Here is a 19,811-nt window from a genome sequence, read left to right as displayed (position 1 = left end):
AAGTATATTAAGTATATATATTTATATCCAAGAAAGACCCAGGGATCTAAGGATGGGACAATGAATCAAATATTTAATCTAAAACCAGGGGGACTCACTTACAGTGTTTGAGGAGGAATTAGCAAGTTCTGACTGACTTCTGGGATTAGCACACAATTGCCTCTAAAGACAAAACCAGCCGCTAAATTTTAAACCAGCTGTAGAGCGGCCATTTTTGCAGCTAGGATAACCAAATTTTAGGACGAACTTTTAATTTTCATCACAAAAAAATACTTTTTCTGCTCATCGCCAAAAAACGGAAAATAACGGAAACCGCCATTTTCGGCGGTTACGGCGGTAAAACGGCGGTTGGCGGGGCCAATTAATATTTTTATCTGTTTATTGTTGCTCAAGGATTTACCATAAAAATGTATAGGTCTCTAGTTGTAATAGAAGCCACGATATTCATGATATATGTCTAGTATAGTAAAAGCTGGACAAAAAACCGGTCATAAAGTCGGCCATGGAGCGGTCTAATGGTCATAACACCACTTTTCTCAGAAGGTCATTGAAATCTAAGTATTCACCTAAAAAAATATAGGTTTCTACCTTATACACAAAAGTCATAATGAAGAAATTAAGATTTATTTAGAATTTTTTTCTAATTTTGGTGCTACCCAACCGACTTTGACCGGACCTCACAACCGACAGAGACCAGATATCCTAATAAAATCAACTCTTGCCGACGTATAATTACTAAACTTAAAAAGTCATGAAGTCACAGCTCTTCATCTTACCTACAAAAAAATGAGATTAAAAAAACCAGAGGGGGGGCTCTTGGAGCCCCCACCCCGTCCCCGATCTGTAAGGGTTAATAGTAGAAAAATGTTAGGCATACCGTTAGAACCATTATAAGCTCTAGTTTTTGGTAATATAAGAATGGATCCTGTGATACAAAATAATTTAAGAGCTATGTGGTAAAATGACCCAACTGAATTAAAACTTTTTTTAACCTTTCTCAAATTTCCAAAAAACAAGAGTTCATGAGGGTTCTAACAATATGTATATATTTTTACTACCATTAACACATGCCGCGCATTTTTTAGCACATTTTATACTTTAATCTATAATGATTTACTTGCAAGTTAAGTTTTAAGTCAGTAGGAACATTTTACCACGTCGCTCTTGAACTAGAAGTAGCACAGGAATTATTTTATATTTTCAAAAACTAGAGTTCATATCAGTTTTTGACAGTGTGCATAACATTTTTGTACTATTAACACAAGCCTCGCAATTTAGATTTCAAAAAGGTCCGCATTTTTTTGCTCTCCCTTTTCTTACATAACAATAATATACTATATTTAAATCTTTATAAATTTTATCTAAATAATTATTTTTAAAATGTCTCTTTATTTATCTTACCGTTTTAACTATCATTCTATACATCCATCTACTTATTTCTTTTCTGTTTATATTTTTATCAATAAATTTATATTTAGGACAGACCAGTCTCATGAAGGCAGCAGAGAAGGGAAACACGGATACAGTAAAGACACTTCTGGAACATAGAGCTGATGTCAACACTATTGATAATTATGGTTAGTATAATATTACTATACTTTAGGTTGTCACAAGAGAAATATCTTTTTTAAAAACTAAAAAAAAACAATTATTCTAAAAGCTTTAGTTAAAAACCTGTTATAGTCCATTTATGTTTCAAATATTTAAAAATGTCTATTTCAATAAATTAAGATATATTAATAACCGTTTTTTCCAAAGTGCTATATTTTGAAGATTAAGGAATCATGAATATTTTATATTATGTGCAAAACAGCAAACATTTAAATAATTCAAACTGTGTGGCTTGTGTTAATAGTAGAAAAATATTATGTCTATGGTCAGAACTGTCATAAGCTCTAGTTTTTAGTATAGGAGTATAGTGTAGGAGCTATGTGGTAAAATGTTCCAACTGACTTTAAAATTTTTTCAACCTTTCTATCTATCTATCTATCTATCTATCTATCTAATGGTATGCATAACATTTTTTCTGATTAACACAAGCCGCCCAATTTGGCTGTGGAAAAACCGGTTTTAAGGCATAATTTGTTGAAATAATCCTTTTTTTAATATTTGAAACATAAAAGTACAAGAAAAGGTTTTTCAAATATATAAAGCATTTTATATAATTGTTTTATTTTCTATGCATAACTAAGTTTTTAAGAAAGACATTTCTCTTGAAGCACCCTATATATTTATGTAGGAGGGACAAGTCTAATGAATGCAGCAATGTATGGAAACACACATATAGTGAAGATACTTCTAGAACATGGAGCTGATGTCAACCATAAAGACTACAATGGTTAGTTACAAAATATTACTACATTATATTTTTTAATTGTATCTTAGTTTGTCAAGTTAGTTAGCCATTTCCGAGATAAAGCTCACTACAGAGCAGACATCCTCTACTTCCCCAGTGAACTAGGCAGTGTTTCAAATGATTGTTTATTGAACAAACCATGAAACATATGTACCTAAAATAATATTAAAATTAATACATAATTTTATATATTGTTTTTAGAATAAAATAATGATTCAAAAAGAATTAATTATAAGAATTCCGAAAACAATAGGTTTAGTGATTTTAAAATAATGAAACAAAAATAATATTTAAAAAATTCAAACTTAAAATTGCATAAATCCATATAAAAACATAATAGAATTAAATGCCAATCAAATAGAATTATCATAAATGCATATAAAAACAATCGCATACATAATAAATTAAAAAATAATTGGTCTTTCTTTGAATATTAAAGAAAATACAATTGTCTTATTTTTCCATAACCAAAAAGATATTTTAATATTCAAATATCCAGTTTCCTATGTAAAACAATGTAAAAGAAAATTACCTAGATTTTGAACACATCAAGCCAGGAAGTATTTGAGGGAAATACAGCACAGCTAACAACACATTTCATACAAAACATGAGTTTTCATTATCATAACAATGACGCTCGTGCGTATATAAACAAATAATGCACTTGTTATTGTTTGGTGTGCCTCTCATGGGAGGGATGCCACATAAACGAACAGCACAAAAAGTCGTCTTCATATGTGCCGCATTAGGAATAAGGGGACTCTGGGGTCAATTCCAGATAGGCAGACATACACCACATAATTACCAAGACACACCCGCCATGTTGACGGTGGAATTAGGCACATAAACTCACATTTTTGAAAAATTTGAGTGCAGACAGGGTCCACAAAAGTCAAAACACATGACCACATAAATCACAAGAGTTCCAAAAATGGCCTTAAATCTTAATTTTCTCTGTGTAAAACATTCTACCAACGTTCACAAGGACTCAAACAAGCCTCACTTACACAGTAAAGGACAGGAATGAAAGGGATAGGATGAAAAATGCATACTTAATACTGAAGACTTACACATTCTCCATTCAACACATAACAATTGTGCCTCACAGCCTCAACAACTAAAACAAAAAGAAATCTTGAATTTGCTTTTGGATTAATTTGCTAGACCATAAATTACGAAGGTACCCAACATTTATTAGGTACCCAACAAAATAGGGTAAGATATTATCTTATACGATAAAATTAAGATAACCTTAAAACTAATTATTTAGACTGTAACCTGAAATCATTAAAAATTAAATCTTAAATAATTGCATTTGCACTAATGCAAATTTTAAAAAGCTCAGAAAATTTTTTTATACTAATGTTATTAATTTTGCTTATTGATAACTGAAAAAGTTGCAATTAAGGTTAAAAAATGTTTGACCAAATGACAAAAAAGATATTTTTCAGCTTATTTTAGTGCAACTAACATATCAGGCAATCAGAACTAGTGTAGAATAATGTATTATGGAAACACAATTTAAGGGGCCCTTAAATGGTTTTAGAGAGATGTAGTATTAGTATTGCACAGTTAAATTCAGTATAATTTTTGTTATCAATGTTGTGTCAAAGTGTCTTAATAAAATGATCCTTAGAACAGGAAGAAACTGGTGGTGGATGTATCATATAATAAATAATAATATAGATATCCAATTTAAAATCTTTTGAAGGTGGAATCGTATAACAATAAAACATGTATAGTCTAAATATTTTTTAAAGTTCCTCATTGATATTACAATTACCAAAGAAGACCATTAGAGCTCCACCAGCAATCATTTGGGCTATGAGGTGAAAGGGCATAAGTTAGTATTTTAGTAATAAAATAATTCATGCATACCTCTTCTGAATGCAAATAAATGGCTTCAGTATGGAATAACAAGCATGAGGTACTCTAAAATCAGAAGAAACAAATCATGTGAATGAATTGCCATTCTAAATCTTCATGCCATCTATTTCTTTAATAGGCAAAAATGCCTTCTTGTAAGGTTCCATTTAATTATCATTTCAAGGGGAATTGGAAATCTAAATATTACTTGGTATTGGGAAAGCTTATTATTGTACACAAAAAGGGCAGGGTGAAGGAATTATTGTCCCCTCATCAAAGATCATCTATATATGTATAGATGTTTAAAATAAAAGGATTGAATAAATTCAAAAATGTTTCTAGTGGCATTTCTTTTATTGTGATAGTAGTGTGATTAGTATACATTCATACAATTACTTTATAAAGCATTTTCAATACTCCTCTGGTCAGATTGTACTTAAATGTTCTGCTCTTAAATAACCCAAGGATTTAGAATATGCTTCTATATATTTATCACTAAAATATCACTTTTAATATCAAATATAGCAAAATTTCTGTCATAATTCAAAATAAATAAGTAATTCCAAATATATATCAAATTTTATGAAATTTTTATAACTTGCTTTGTGATCACTTTAACTTAGACTCAGACTCAGGTATCCTAGGATTTATTTCAGCTGACGTCTTGACCGGCCACTGATCCTGTTCCAAGCGCAGCCAGCTAGGACCACTTTGATACACGCTACCTGGAGATACACTACATTCTCCATGTGTCGCCAAATCGCCGATGTTCTCATCAGTAGGCAACCATCTCCATTCTTCGGGCTGGCTTAACTGTTGGATTTCGCTACATCTGTGTGAGTTAAAAACATTTAACAACACACTCTCGCTGGAAATCTGTGCCAGTGCACAGGTACTGTCAGTCAAATACATCCTGCCAGCCAACTGGAAAGGCAGAGCTTTGGAAACAGCATCCACAAGCCTCATAAGGATAAGACATGAAAGCATTTCTAAACGGGGAATGCTTTCACAACGTAAAGGGGCCACTCTGGTCTTAGCACAGACCAATACCACCTTATAACCATCTTCGGTGGGCCACCTCAGGTAAACAACAGCAGAGTAGGCTGAACTTGAACTATCGCAGAAGCCCACAGCTGTCGGCAAGCCTAGCGGCTTATCAGGAACCAAAGACCTGCTGAAAGAAACATCAGCCAACGCAGCACGGTCTCTAAAGCTGTCCACGAACTTGTCTCGTAAAATCTCTGGAACAGCTTGATCCCAGTCAACCCCGGTGATGCACACCCCACGGTGGTGGCTGGATGCCAAGACTCTCATAATTTAAAAAATCCATTGACTTACTCTCCAACCTGATGGCTTTACAGACAATTGGCCTTTCCTCCACTAGGCCCTCAGCAGACACGCAGAGCCAGCCGCTACCAAAAAAGCTGCGGTACAAGCACGACTCGCCTTTTAAGCAGTTGGCGGCGGGAAACAGAGATGGCCGTATATGGCTGATGAGGACATCCACTGGCCCATTCACCATAGTAAAATCATCTGGGCTCATGTTGAATATCTTGGGGTCAATGGAGCACAGTCCTTCTGTATGACCAATAGTTGGGACAACTGCAGCCTCCAGCAGGTGCAAGTTGTCATTCCTGTCCACCAGATACATCTTAACAGTAGGACAGGATTGAACTATTCCGTCAGCTAAGAAGATTTTTGCTGAGCGTCCAGTTTTAGGTAACTTCAGCCGTGTGGAAAAATCTTGAGTAATCATGGTAAGATTTGCTCCGGAATCCCACATACACCTCACCAAAACTTTCTGGTGCTTGTGATCCACAGCTGAGATGATTTGAAACATCATCATCAGATTAACCTCAAGAATAAAAGGTGCTTCCAGCTTAGGTGCTACCTACAGCTGTGGTGGCTGCGGCAGCATTGCCTTGCCCTTTGCCGGAACAGGAACTGTCGGACAGGAGTAAGGCTCCTCTGTGTTGCTCTAAAATCTCAAGCAACTTTGACACATTTGGGGAATCCATACATCCCAAAGATAGATTTATTTTATGGCAACTTCTTCGAAAATAAATCCAACAATAACACAGTTAACCATTCACCCGTAGTGACTTTATCATCGGCCTTAGTCAACTGCTTCAACTGGGTAATGGCACCAGTAAATTCTGCCATTGCAGCAATTATCTGACCATTAGATGACATCTTCTCCTTACCATTCCACTTGTTGAAAATACATAAAAGCTGTCTGATCCTTGATTTAAAGAACTGATCCTTTAAACCCACTGTTGAGCATGAGTAGAGATCTGCTGGAGCTGCAGCCTCAGATCTTTATTCTTCACTACCCGTTCTGATGCTAAAAGCATTTGGAGGTAGCTTTTGTCGTACGCCGCTGTAAGCTTGATAAAATTCTCCTTAAAGCTTACATATGACGTCTCAGAGCCATCAAACGTTGGCAACAATTTTTTGTCCAGCCGGTGCATATACGTCGGTGGCGAAAACATAGACTGCTGGCTGGCAAACAACTGATTACCATACAAAGGCATCAAACTAGGATCCACCAAACCATTAACGGGAGGTGACACGGGCTCTGGATTGGCCCTCACTAATCTGCCCATCATAGCAGTCATATCTTGAATAAGTTTGCTAGGTAGCTTTACAAAATCACCTTTGATTTTACCAACAACCTTAGCAAACTCAAAATAGCTTTATATGCATATAAATCATCACCAGCCATATCCATAAGGCTTTTAATTGACTTAAGTTCATTTATAGCTTCAAGAGTTTTGTTCAGTTCACAATAACTTTTTTGCGCAGCAACAAGATCACCGTATATATCACTCAGGCCTTCCTCACTATGGATTTCAATTTCATGGCTGATTAAGCCGCTCACAACATGTTCACAATTACGGTGCATGTCATGCAAAAGGAAACAATCCTTCTGGAGATTAACTTCAAGATTTGCAGTGGTTTTAACAATCTGCATCACTCTTTCTAACTCAGCACTTAAATCGTCCACTAATTTAAGCAACCGTTCTTTAAGGATAGATAGCCTGGTCATTTTTGGAGGCATTTCGTCACTATTACTTTGCACTGATTATAATTTAGTAATGTCTAAAATTCAATAAATCCCGCTCGTCGGATAAGCAAAGCTACCCGCTGCACTTGTTCTTCTTGCTGATGAACTGAATCTATGTTTCATTGTCAAGGAATATGGACAGACATAGCCATTTCCGAGATAAAGCTTGCTACAGAGCAGACATCCTCTACTTCCCCAGTGAACTAGGCAGTGTTACGAATGATTGTTTATTGAACAAACCATGAAACATATGTACCTAAAATAATATTAAAATTAATACATAATTTTATATATTGTTTTTAGAATAAAATAATGATTCAAAAAGAATTAATTTTAAGAATTCCAAAAACGATAGGTCTTGTGATTTTAAAATAATGAAACAAAAAAAATATTTCCAAAATTCAAACTTAAAATTGCATAAATCCATATAAAAACATAATAGAACTAAATGTCAATCGAATAGAATTATCATAAATGCATATAAAAAAAATCGCATACATAATAAATTCAAAAATAATTGGTCTTTCTTTGAATATTAAAGAAAATACAATTGTCTTATTTTTCCATAACCAAAAAGATATTTTAATATTCAAATATCCAGTTTCCTATGTAAAAGAAAATTACCTAGATTTTGAACACATCAAGCCAGGAAGTATTGTGTGTATATAAACAAAATAATGCGCTTGTTATTGTTTGGTGCGCCTCTCATGGGAGGGATGCCACGTAAACGAACAGCACAAAATTATATGTGCCGCATTAGGAATAAGGGGACTCTGGGATCAATTCCAGATAGGCAGACATACACCACATAATTACCAAGACATAGTTTATGTTCTAGAAAACTACAATTATGTATCTATCCATCTATTTATTCACATTTCTCTCTATATTGATCTATATGTCTCTGAACTAAAGAATTAGAATTTAAGATAATTATACTATATTTATATCTAGGACAGACTAGCCTTATGGCAACAGCATATAAAGGAAACTCAGAAACAGCCAGAATACTATTAGAACATGGAGCTGATGTCAACCATATAGATAATGATGGTTAGTTACGTAATTTACATAAGGGGGCTTTATGTCTCACTGGTAGCACACTCTCTTTGAAAGATTCAAAATGTAAAGACATTGTTACACTCTTTTTTAAAATGTAAAGACATTGTTACACTCTTTTTTTTAACAATTTAATTGGAATATATACATTTTAAATTAGTATTGTACGAATAAAGTAATAAAAATATAAGTTGTGTTTCTATCTGTAGTTAAAGGGAGTTTAATAAAAAACCAATTGCTTCACTATAGTCTTAGTCAAAAACTAACATAAATTGACCCAATTCATGTCCAAGCATTGACAATGAGAAAACAATATTGAATTTTGAATATACTGACCTCTCAAGAGTATTACAACTTGAGACCTAGCCCTGATTGGAAATTTTTCTCTACATGGAGAGTGCACATTTTATTACTAATTAACACAGTTTTGTCTTTTTTAAAAAAAGAACATTTGTCTAAGGTACTTAAGATCTTGTAAATAGACCACATAAAGTTTATAGTTTTTGAAGGGGCATATAAAGACCTTTCTTTAGATGCGTTAACCAGGTTTCTAACTCAATCCTTGCCAATTTGGCATGAAAATGACAGCCTCACCAAATATTGAGACATGACAGCTCTGTCTTAAAAAAACATCTGAAGTACTTAAAATCTTGTAGATAGACCCCATAATGGTTCCACGACAAACGTAGGAGTCCCAAACGTAGGAGTGGAAAAACATCGGAGTGGACAAACGCAGGAGTCCCAAACGTCGAAGTGGGACAAACGCAGGAGTGGGACAAACGTTGGAGTGGACAAACACAGGATTTTTGAGACAAACGTCGGAGTGGACAAACGCAGGAGTCCCAAATTTTTTTTTTCAATTTTGAATTTTAAAAAAAAAAAATTTTTCAATTTATAATTTTTTTTTCAATTTTGAATTTTTTTTAAATTTTGATTTTTTTTTTCAATTTTGAATTTTTTTATACATCCCCCCCCCCCACCTCCCTTGGTCCCCTTATTTTTCTTAGTTAGGTTAGGTTAGGTTATAGACCAGGGGGCCGAGCGCTGCGGCCATAACCATTTTTTTGTATATAGAGGGATATAAAAAAAATTTCAAAATTGTCATATTATTAAAATAGCGAGGACTCCTTCGTTTTACTTAAGCAATGTCCACTCCGACATTTGTCCACTCCGACGTTTTTCCCACTCCTATGTTTGTCCACTCTGACGTTTGGGACTCCTGCGTTTGTCCACTCCAACGTTTGGGACTCCTACGTTTGGGGTAGGACCCTCATAATGTTTAGAATTTTTGACGGGGCATGTCAAGATATTTCTATAGACACCTTAACCAGGTGTCTAACACTATCGTAGCCATTTTGGCATCAAAAAGAAAGACCTGTTAAACATCGTGTACTAGAGAGACCCATCATGTCTCAGTGTTTGATGGGTCTGTATTTTTTGTGCCAAATTGGCTAGGATTGTGTTAGAGGCCTTGTAAAGGTGTCTATAGAAAGGTCTTGACATGCCTAGTAAAAAAAATCTGAACATTCAAACTAAAAGATTTCAAGTACTTAAGACGATTTGTTCATTTTTAATCTCCATGTAAGGAAAAATTTTCTATAAGGGCTAGGTTGAGCTGTAGAGTAAATTCAAAATTCAACAGTGCTTGGATATGAATTGTGTCATTTTTTGTTAGTTTTTGACCAAAACTGAAGGGTTTACATTGGAAAAAGTTAAGCAATTGTTTTTTTTTTTTAAATACACTTTATATTCTAATGATATAATGACTTTATAACTAAGGTGATATAACTATAAATTTTGACAGGGTAATATATTAAGTAATCAATAAATAACATAGGTAAAACAGCTGTAGATCATGCTTTACGATACAACCCAATGGATGAAGAGAGAGAAAGACTAAAAGAAAGGTTTAAAATAGCAGTAATACTCAAAGAAAGCGGTAAGCTTATTTTTAACTTGAAATTTTTAGGTTTAAACCAAATTCATTAGATTTTTGTAAGATTTTTTGGAATTCTTTCTGCTATACTAATAACCTAAAATTTAAGAAAATATAGAGGGGAATGGGAGTTGATAGAAATTATCATGAATTCTATTTAATATCTTTAAGCTTAAAGTATAATTTTCATATTTGTTATTTCTTTTGGTTGGTCACACACAATTTAGTAAATAAATATTGTTAGGAGTAGGAGAGTGGGAAAACTTTAGAAAATTATCATAAATATGCCTTTAAATCAATTATTACATTGTTCATAAAAAAATATTTTAAAAAAGAATACCAAGAATGATAACTTAATTAAGAAATTTTACCGATTTTTAAGCTGTTTGGAATCAATCTTAAATTAAAGTTATGTTGCTAAAAAATTTTCATAAATATATTCAAGAGTTTATATTTTAGGAGCTAAGTGGGGAGATAAAATCTTCTTTATAAATGGTTAGTTATCTAAAATTTTAAACATATTTATACTCTTTGAAATTAATTATGCAATAGAAATTTTCTTTGATTTTTGTCCAAATTCTGTCACAAATCTCTATCTATCTACTAGAAATACTGAATATATAATGTATATAAAAAATTACCTTCTAGAGAGTCTTATTCGTGCATCCTTTTCTGGAGATGCAGATGTAGTGAAGATTCTTCTAAAACTTGGAGCTGATGTCAACTATAAAGAAAATGATGGTTAGTACATAATATTATCTTACTATATTTTATTTATTTATGAATCTAACTATCTTTGTACTCCTCTCTCTGTATATCTATAACTGTACTCTGAACCATAATCAATATAAAGTATCTAATACATTTATATCTAGGAATGACCTTTCTTCATAATGCAATAGGGATGGGAAACACAGAAGTAGTAAAGACACTTCTAGAACTTGGAGCTGATGTCAACCTTAAAGATAATTTTTTTGGTTAGTTACTTAATATTATTACACTATGTTTGTATATTTACTACAACTTATTTATTTATTTATATTTGTCAATTATAAAGATAAAATGTTTAGTTACATTTCTATCAAAATTTGTATAAGACTATCTATCTACATTCTACATCTATCTATCTATAGCATATCCATTGATCTAATAATGTTTTTGTGTACATTTTTATCAATATATTTATATGTAGGAATGACCAGTCTTATTTATGCAGAACTGTTTGGAAAAACAGAAATAGTGAAGATACTTCTAGAACATGAAGCTGATGTCAACACTAAAGATTCTGAAGGTTAATTATTATGTCATATTTGAATATTTACTATTCTTTATCTATTTATTTATATTTTTAATTTAATTACATAATATTATTAGACTATACTTGTATATTTTATTTATTTTGTTATAAATCTGTCTATCTCTATACACCTCCCTCTGTATATATATATATAACTCTAATCTAAATTATTATAATGTATCTAATATATTTATATCTAGGAGGGACCAGTCTTATGGATGCAGCAGGGAGTGGACAAACAGAAATATTGAAGATACGTCTAGAACATGAAGCTGATAATGATGGTTAGTTACATAATATTATTACAGTACTATATTTGTATATTTACAATATTTTATATATTTAAATATATTTCTGTCTATCTCTGTACACCTCTCTCTCTGTATATATATATAACTCTAATCTGAACTATAATTAATATAACTAATATATTTACATCTAGGAGAGTCCAGAACTATAGAATACATAATGTAACTTATATCTAGGATGGACAAGTCTTATTAATACAGCAATATATAGAATCACAGAAATAATGATGATACTCATAGAACATGGAGCTGATGTCAACACTAAGAAGCTTGATGGTTAGTTACTTATTATTATATTTGACATCTATATTTGTATCAAACTGTCTGTCTATTTACTTTCTATATCCATCTATTTAATATCCATTAATCTAATAATCTTTTTTGTGTATATTTTTATCAATTTATTAATATCTAGGATGGACTAGTCTTATGTATGCAGTACTGAATGGAAACACAAATACAGTAAAGATTCTTCTAGAACATGGAGCTGATATCAATCATAAAGATAATAACAGAGGTTAGTTACAGATCTATAATACTTACATAGACTATCTATCTATCTACCTTCTACATCTGTCTATCTATATCATATCCATTGATCTAATAATGTTTTTGTGTATATTTTTATAAATATTTTTATATTTAGGATGGACTAGTCTTATGGCTGCAGCAGGGTATGGAAAAACAGAAGCACTAAAGATACTTCTAGAACATGGAGCTGAAATCAATTGTAAAGATAATGATGGTTAGTTACATAACATTATTCTATCATATTCATTTTCATTATCTATCTATCTAATTTATTATATTTATCTATCTATCCAAACTGTGCATTTACTTTGTTAATACTTTTTGCTGATATGCAATTACAGTACCTTATGTTGTTTATACAGAACTAAAATAGAACTACATCATATTTTAACAGTAAAATTATCTGTGTAATTAATTATATAAAATAACATAGATGAAACAGCTCTAGATTATGCTCTTACAGAAAGTTTTTTGTACAGTGAAGAAAGAATAAAAGCAAAGAGAGAAATAGCAGAAATACTTAGAAAACATGGTAAGCTTATTTCATAGTTTTATATTTAAAAGTATAACTATTATATTCTATTTTATTGCATCATAGGAATTCTTTCTATTGGTCACTTACAACTTTGTATTAAAGAAAAGAGGGGAAACAGTCAGATTTGTGAAGGAGATAAAAAAATTACATAAAATTATGTCTTTTGTTCAATTCTTACATTGTTCATAAAAAAAATATTAATAATAGAATAACAAACTTAACAACATCCATAGTACCAATGCACGATTATATAAGATAATAAGTAAAATATAAAATAGATACTTTTGAATAATTGTTCAGCAATAAAGCTACATGCTATCCCAGAATGATTTTACATGGGCTTTTTTGTCTTGGGATTGTTTTATGCTATTTTATGTGCTCACCCAACACCCTCCTAAAAACAAAACCTCTAGATACTAGAAGCACAATTGTTATTAAATAATACTTCTTTTGACACATAGATTTTAAAATTGAAACATTTATTCAGGAGGTAAGAGAGGAGAAGAAATTGAGTAGAGTCTTAAGAAGGTAAAACATTTTGATTAAATTGATATGAAAAAGGTTGAAGCTAGCTTTATTTAATTGGAAAGATTAGGCTCAGAGACATATATTTGTAACAACTATAATTTAATAAGCAAAGCATACCTATGTTCAATTGGTTTAATTTAATTAAAGTAAAAAAATCTAGGAATTTTATAAAGATGTCTATAGAAATAAGAATTCTAGAGAGAAAAGGAATTGTATTAAAGTATTTATCTATTTATTTCTCATTGTAAATATTTATGACAAATCTTTTATATGCATTTATGGTCTTCTAATTATTATTAAATACTAAATCAATAATATGATGTAATTATATATAATTTTCTATTTGCTTATGCCAAATTTCTCTAATTATCTTTGCTTAACAAGTTTCATGAATGCAGAAAAATTATTTTTGATTATCATTGTCTCTCTAGAATTATTAAAGGGAGTGTGAACGTAAAAATTTCTCATCTGATTATCAAATCTTAACATTTTCTACATACACTGATCAACCAAAAACGTCCTATTAACAAAAATATCCAGGAATAATGCCTTGATTTTATGGTATTTTGGGAGGGAAAAAGGAAAAAACAGGGAAAATATGAACGTTTTTGTTTTTGTTTGTAAGGATATTTAACTTGTCATATATAGTTGAAACAATTTACTTACTGTTAAGGATTTATTTTATGATATAAAATTGCCAATAAGTTTTTTTTATAACCTAGTAATTAGGTAATAAAGACCTATTTTAAATTTGTATTATTGACAAAAAAATACCTCACTGTCTACAAAGGGTTGAATCTCATAGGTTATTTAAAATAATAATATCCTTTTTTATTGTGTTGGACAATAAAAACCCACTTTCGAGAATTAGTTTACACTTTTATCAGACTGTTTATAAAGAAATATTGCGTCTTTATTATTTACAAATTTGTAATTAAAGGTGGGCGAGAGATGGGCCATCTAAAGTTAATTGGATACTAATAAAAAACCTGTTTCTAGATTTGTTATTGTATTTGGTTTTCAATAAAAAATATTGCTTATTTTATCAATTTCTAAGTAACTATACATTGGTTTAAAGCAAGGATTATGTTAAAAGTCAGCTTAACCGTTAGGAAAAATGAAGAACTATGTGAAAAAGTTTAATTTTAGCTATAATGGGAGAAAAAAGCAATTTAATGCACATTTTATATAATACGGAAAATTTCTTCCTTTCCCTTTACCTTATAAAAATCGTCGGAAAAAGCCGTTTTTTAAGCAAACAAAAGCGCGTTTTGCTCTATCTGTGAGTTATTATGAATGAGATAATGTTAAGATTAGATATTAAGATGAGAAAAATTTACGTTCACAGTCCCTTTAATTCATGAAGTTATGTAAAACGTTTATGGATGATTTAGGAGTTTTGACTGACTGGGGACTAGTGCACAATTGCCCCTAGAATTGGTTATGATCCTATCAGACAAAAGTCTGATAGGATCATACAAAAAAAATTTTTCTAGCAGACAATTTTTATTGAATAAAATTATTTGGCTGCTTCTAACATTTTTTTTCTGAAAAAAATATCATTTTAAACAATCATTTTTCTCAAAAAATATCAGTTTAAACAATCATAACATGAAACTATGACCAATTATAGAATATACACTTGCTCGTTATCTTATTATATCATCATCTGATTATACAATATACACCTTGTATCTGGTATTATTATTTCAAATAATATAACTGTTATTTCAGAATACTTTCAGAACTACTTTGGCTGGATAGAATGATTACCTACAAATCCTGCCATTAACAACTTACCTTTATCATCAAATTTATTAATTTATTAATCATGATTATGAAAATAAGAATATCTAAAAAGAAATTATTTAAATTTTCTTTATAGTCTAGCTACTTTCTTTGATTTAGTTTGTTTATGATTTCAATAGTTATTATTCTATACCTATATGATAAACAACTTATTCTGTTTTTTATCTTATGAAAAATTTTGGATGGATTTTTATAACAATTTACTTGCTCTAAAAGAGCTTAATTAGTTATGGTGAAATATGTAATGTCAGAAGTCTGACAGAATCACCAACGGCTAGTTTTATAGAAATGCTTCACTTCAAAACAATACCACAGGTTAATTACAAAGTAGTACTTTATAATAGGCAAGCAACTGTGGTATTCGGCAACCGTGAGCCATGCCTATGGCACCCCTGATCTGGGGTTCGGTGGAGGGTCAATGGCCCTCCCCCGAGTCCTGGGGAAGGGGTCTAGTGACCCCCTCCCTACGCTTAGAATTAATGATTAAATCTGTCATGTTTATTATGGTTAACTGTATTCTTAATTCTCCCCCACCCTTTTCAGGGATGGGGGATCATTATTGCCCAAACTGACCATTGTATATGTATTATTTATGCTTTTATGTTATGATTATCTATTCCTATCCATGTAATTATTGTTTGTTGTATATAGCTTCAGTATCTTTCAAACCTTCAATAAAGTGACAACTGAAATAGATGTTGATCATTATCTAGTGAAAGCTAGAGAAGCGTAGCTTCTCTATAGTAAGGTGTCCACGTCTGTCACACTGCCGTAATCTAATTGAACTCCGGTGTCTGCCCTTTATCCTCGGCGGATACCACAACTTTGGTGACAGCTGTGTGAGATTACGGCGAACCACAAGTGTAGAGCAGACGCGCATCTGAGGCTAAGGTACTCCCAGCAGTGAATCTGGCAAAACTGACGCAAGCAACCTGAATTACCCACCCTGGACAGCAAAGTTTAACTCTGCATCCGGCAGTTGTGGAAGCGAGACAGCGAAATTTGACGAATAACCGCGAGCAGCGCTGATATCTAACGGAGAATTGAGCGCCAAAAGGGCTGAAACAGGCCTGCGGACCGGCTGAAACAAGCCAAATAAGTGTAAACGGCTGGAAATAGGCCAACTTTACTGCAAGAAATAGCAGGATCCGAACCAGTGGCGCTAGCAGGACGGGACATTCCCTGCCGCCATCAGCCGGATTTGGATCAGCGGCGCCAGCAGGACGGGACATTCCCTGCCGCCGATAGGCTGAAACATGCCACATAGCTGCAAGCTGCGAGCTAACATACGAGTGTAGTGCACCAGAACAGAGAAAAACTACGTCAACTCCGAGTATCCTGAGAAGCTACAACGCAGCCACCCATCTAGAAAAACAGATATTATGTTACATTGCAGGGATTACCACCCTGGTGTTATGGCCAAACAATAGATTTATGAGCAAAGCTTGGCAAACAAATTGTTGTGTTGTGATAAATCTAAGAATAGAACAGGCTTGGATTATTGTGTATTGCGATAACAGCTAAAAATAGAACAGAGTTGGTAAACAAATCTGTTATGCAATTGTGATAAGGACAAAAATAGAAGCTAGATGTAATATAATAAAGACCCTGATATACAATCAAAACATCTCAAGCCCACAGCACAATAACAATACACCCCTTATTCCAAGGGAAGGGGAGGAGCCCCTCTCCATTGAAGGCAAATACAATCAGGGTGATATAATAGATAAGCCTAGGATTAAGAAGAAAAGGCCCTATTACACCAGCACACAGTTACCCCTTCCCTCACAGGGGGAACGGACGGAGTTACCCCCGTCCCCTCACGCGCTCCCCCCCTTCCTACCCACACTAGACTAAGTCCGTCTGTAGTGTGGAGCTAGCGATCGGACACACAGAGCGCCATTCACGGGTAGCGCAACAGAGTGCGGAAAATATCATAAATCCAACGGACGAAGCGGACCAATGAGAGAGCGAGTTGAGGGGTGAGAGCGCGTTTTCCCCGTGTGCGCGGATTTGACGGCGCGGACGCGCGTTACAAGGACAGGAGATTCCACGCACACACACACACACACACACTCACACCGGAGCGGAGCTACTCCATAGCATTTAACAGGGGTATTTTTGGCAAATAAAGAATTGCAAGTTTCTTTCCTTCTAGCTCTAGTGTGATAAAGGAAAACCCAATCAGTTCCTGACAGCAGTTCAGACCCTCAACATCTATCTACCTCTACCAGCCTACCCTACAACCTCAACACCTCACTAGTGATAAGTACAGCTAAGTTATATCTTTGCAACTAAACTCCCAACCTAGTGATACAAACAGTGTTGGCTGTTAGGCTAGGAAGCCTCAAGTGACAAACCATTCATTTTAGTACTGTATAACTTTGTGCCCGCCGTTTCACCGTTGACCCAATGGACCAGCATCAAGCCCCAGGAGGTGACCAAGCCCCAGGATGGCTCCAGGATGACCCTCAGCCGGCCCCAGCCGAGTACCGCAAGCTGATGCTGAGCAATCTGCCGGAGTTTAGAGGGCCGCCCAAGCAATCCTGGTCGGCACATATCCGCAGACTTGAGATGTCATGGGCGGCTTACCGCGTGCCACCTCATGATTCCCTCAACCGCCGCAACGCCCTACTACTGTCACTGGTAGGGCAAGCGGCGGAAATGGCGTCCCATCTGTTTGGCGAGGCAGGCCAAGCCTTGACCTACGAACAGGTCAAGACCGAGTGTGAATTGCTATTTCGCCCTGCTTTTGAATCCCAAACGCTTAAACAAGCGTTTAGGGATTACAAGCAACACTCGACAGAACCTATACAAGCGTACATATCAACTAAGTGCGCCTTGTATAGGGACGCCTACAACCATGAGGATCTTGAGTTGTTGGTGGACGAATTAAATCGTGGAATTCGTAACGCCAATGTAAAACGCCTCATGATGAACCATGAAATTACGAGTGTACCTGAGTACACTCGTAAGGCCATGTTCACCGTGACCATGGTTACTAAGCAGCTGAAGGAAGGTGTGTGCTTAGTGGACTCGACCGACGGGCTGACTGGATCTGCCTGCATCCAGTTGCCCCAATATGACGAGTCGGAGCCAATGGAGATTGGCTCCTTGGCTCCGGGTCTCCACCAGATGGGGAAGGTCGCTCCAGATGACAAGGTTCCAGGCCGCTGCTACCGCTGCCAGGGGAGAGGCCACCGAGCTCGAGACTGCCCAACGCCTGTGGAAGTTAGCCTAGAGGAGAGACGCACCCAGCCACGCCGTGACCGTTCTGCCAAGTGTGAGCGTTGCCACTATGACGGTCACACGGCGGCCGATTGTAGAGCTGACTGGGCCCAGGTAGCCAGCCGCAGGCGCACCGCCGACAAGGGTGCCCCTCCAGGGAAGCCCAGCAGAGTGGCCCACATGGAAGGGAGCGCGCCCCCAGCACCACCACAGCAAGCAGCCGCCCCCAGAGCTGCGGACCGAGCCGATGGGATGCCGCAGTTTGGGACTGTCCCAGCTAGGATCAACGTACTGGGCGGCGCGGCTGAACCCAACCGGGTTGGCCTAGGCTTCAGTCTTAACCATCTGGGGCCAGAGCTGATACAGCCCAACAACATAGCCGAGCCAGAGGTGCTGAGGCCCCAGCCTTTTAGCCTCAACATGATGGAACCTGCCCGACTGAGCCTACCCAGCAAGAGTGGAGGGGCGCTGCCCAGCGTCCCTGAGACGGTGTATGGGGAGGCCCTGGCAGCCGCCGAACGAGAGAGGCAGGAGGTGCTAGCCAGCACCTCTGCATCGATGTATGGGACGCCACCCGGCGTCGCCACCTGGGATGATGGGGGGGTGCTATCCAGCGCCTCCCACCTGGTGCCTGGGGCGACAACCGTCGCCGCCACCGAGATACCTGGATCCTGGAACGAGCCAGCCTCCAACCTGATGTCTGGGGCGACAACCGTCGCCGCCACCGAGAGACCTGAGTCCTGGAACGAGCCAGCGGTCCCAGAGGGAGGGGTGACACCCGTCACCCCCAGTCAGCCAGCGCCACCAGCCTGCAGGGAGAGCCCAGCTACATGCCAGCCAGCGCCACCAGCCTGCAGGGAGAGCCCAGCTACATGCCATCCAGAGCCCCCTGCCAGCCAAGGGAACCCAGCTGCTCAACATCAGGATAAGTTGAATTTGTTAAATGTGTTGTATCCAAAATATTGTAAACACCCAGCCTTGCCTGTGCCCCCTGCACCTGAGGCTGGGGAGATTGAAACTTGGGAAAATAAGGACTTGCCTGTGCCACATGCACCTGAGTTCCTAGGGCAGGGGAGGGCAGTGAGTAAGGGCGAGCCTGTGCCACATGCACTTCAGCCCCATGCCACTGGGCATGCCTTGGACAAGGGAAGGGAGCACTTAGGGCTAGGGGAGCCGACACCCAGGCAAGGGCCAGTCGCTTGCCAGTCTGTCATTGGGGAGGGTATCGGGGTGCCTCGGCCGCATACAGATAACGCTCAATGGAAATTTGTATCTAGCCAGGAGCAGCCCA

General features: G+C 35.9%; 2 protein-coding genes across 2 annotated transcripts in view; both read left to right on the top strand.

The window, feature by feature from the left end:
* The window catches only part of LOC145306934 (uncharacterized), a 43,058-nt gene extending 31,003 nt beyond the window's left edge, over positions 1-12,055 (top strand). The window contains exons 7-16 of the mRNA XM_080149273.1: positions 1,479-1,577; positions 2,240-2,338; positions 8,244-8,342; positions 10,186-10,287; positions 10,744-10,779; positions 10,933-11,025; positions 11,160-11,261; positions 11,477-11,575; positions 11,782-11,865; positions 12,024-12,055. Coding sequence (XP_080005399.1) covers positions 1,479-1,577; positions 2,240-2,338; positions 8,244-8,342; positions 10,186-10,287; positions 10,744-10,779; positions 10,933-11,025; positions 11,160-11,261; positions 11,477-11,575; positions 11,782-11,865; positions 12,024-12,055 — 845 coding nt within the window. The remainder of the gene's footprint in view (positions 1-1,478; positions 1,578-2,239; positions 2,339-8,243; positions 8,343-10,185; positions 10,288-10,743; positions 10,780-10,932; positions 11,026-11,159; positions 11,262-11,476; positions 11,576-11,781; positions 11,866-12,023) is intronic.
* A 9-nt stretch (positions 12,056-12,064) lies between these two features.
* Positions 12,065-15,338, top strand: LOC145307262 (uncharacterized). Its single transcript, XM_080149630.1, has 6 exons — positions 12,065-12,165; positions 12,305-12,406; positions 12,536-12,634; positions 12,854-12,952; positions 13,443-13,483; positions 15,218-15,338. The coding sequence occupies exons 1-5, from the start codon at positions 12,114-12,116 to the stop codon at positions 13,469-13,471; spliced, it is 381 nt and encodes a 126-aa protein (XP_080005756.1). The 5' UTR covers positions 12,065-12,113; the 3' UTR covers positions 13,472-13,483; positions 15,218-15,338.
* The last annotated feature ends 4,473 nt before the right edge of the window (positions 15,339-19,811 follow it).

Source organism: Acartia tonsa, chromosome 15 (assembly GCF_053477335.1).
Source record: "Acartia tonsa isolate MP-2025a chromosome 15, ASM5347733v1, whole genome shotgun sequence".
Classification (NCBI taxonomy): Eukaryota; Metazoa; Arthropoda; class Copepoda; order Calanoida; family Acartiidae; genus Acartia; species Acartia tonsa.
The sequence above is the reverse complement of the archived record's forward strand: the minus strand, read 5'-3'. Positions and strand labels throughout refer to the sequence as shown.

Coding starts and splice junctions, on each gene's coding strand:
- LOC145307262 (XM_080149630.1), top strand. CDS start 12,114: ATGATGATACTCATAGAACATGGAGCTGATGTCAACACTAAGAAGCTT. Junction 12,407..12,535: donor TCATAAAGATAATAACAGAG/GTTAGTTACAGA, acceptor TTTTATATTTAG/GATGGACTAGTCTTATGGCT. Junction 12,953..13,442: donor AGAAATACTTAGAAAACATG/GTAAGCTTATTT, acceptor ACATTTATTCAG/GAGGTAAGAGAGGAGAAGAA.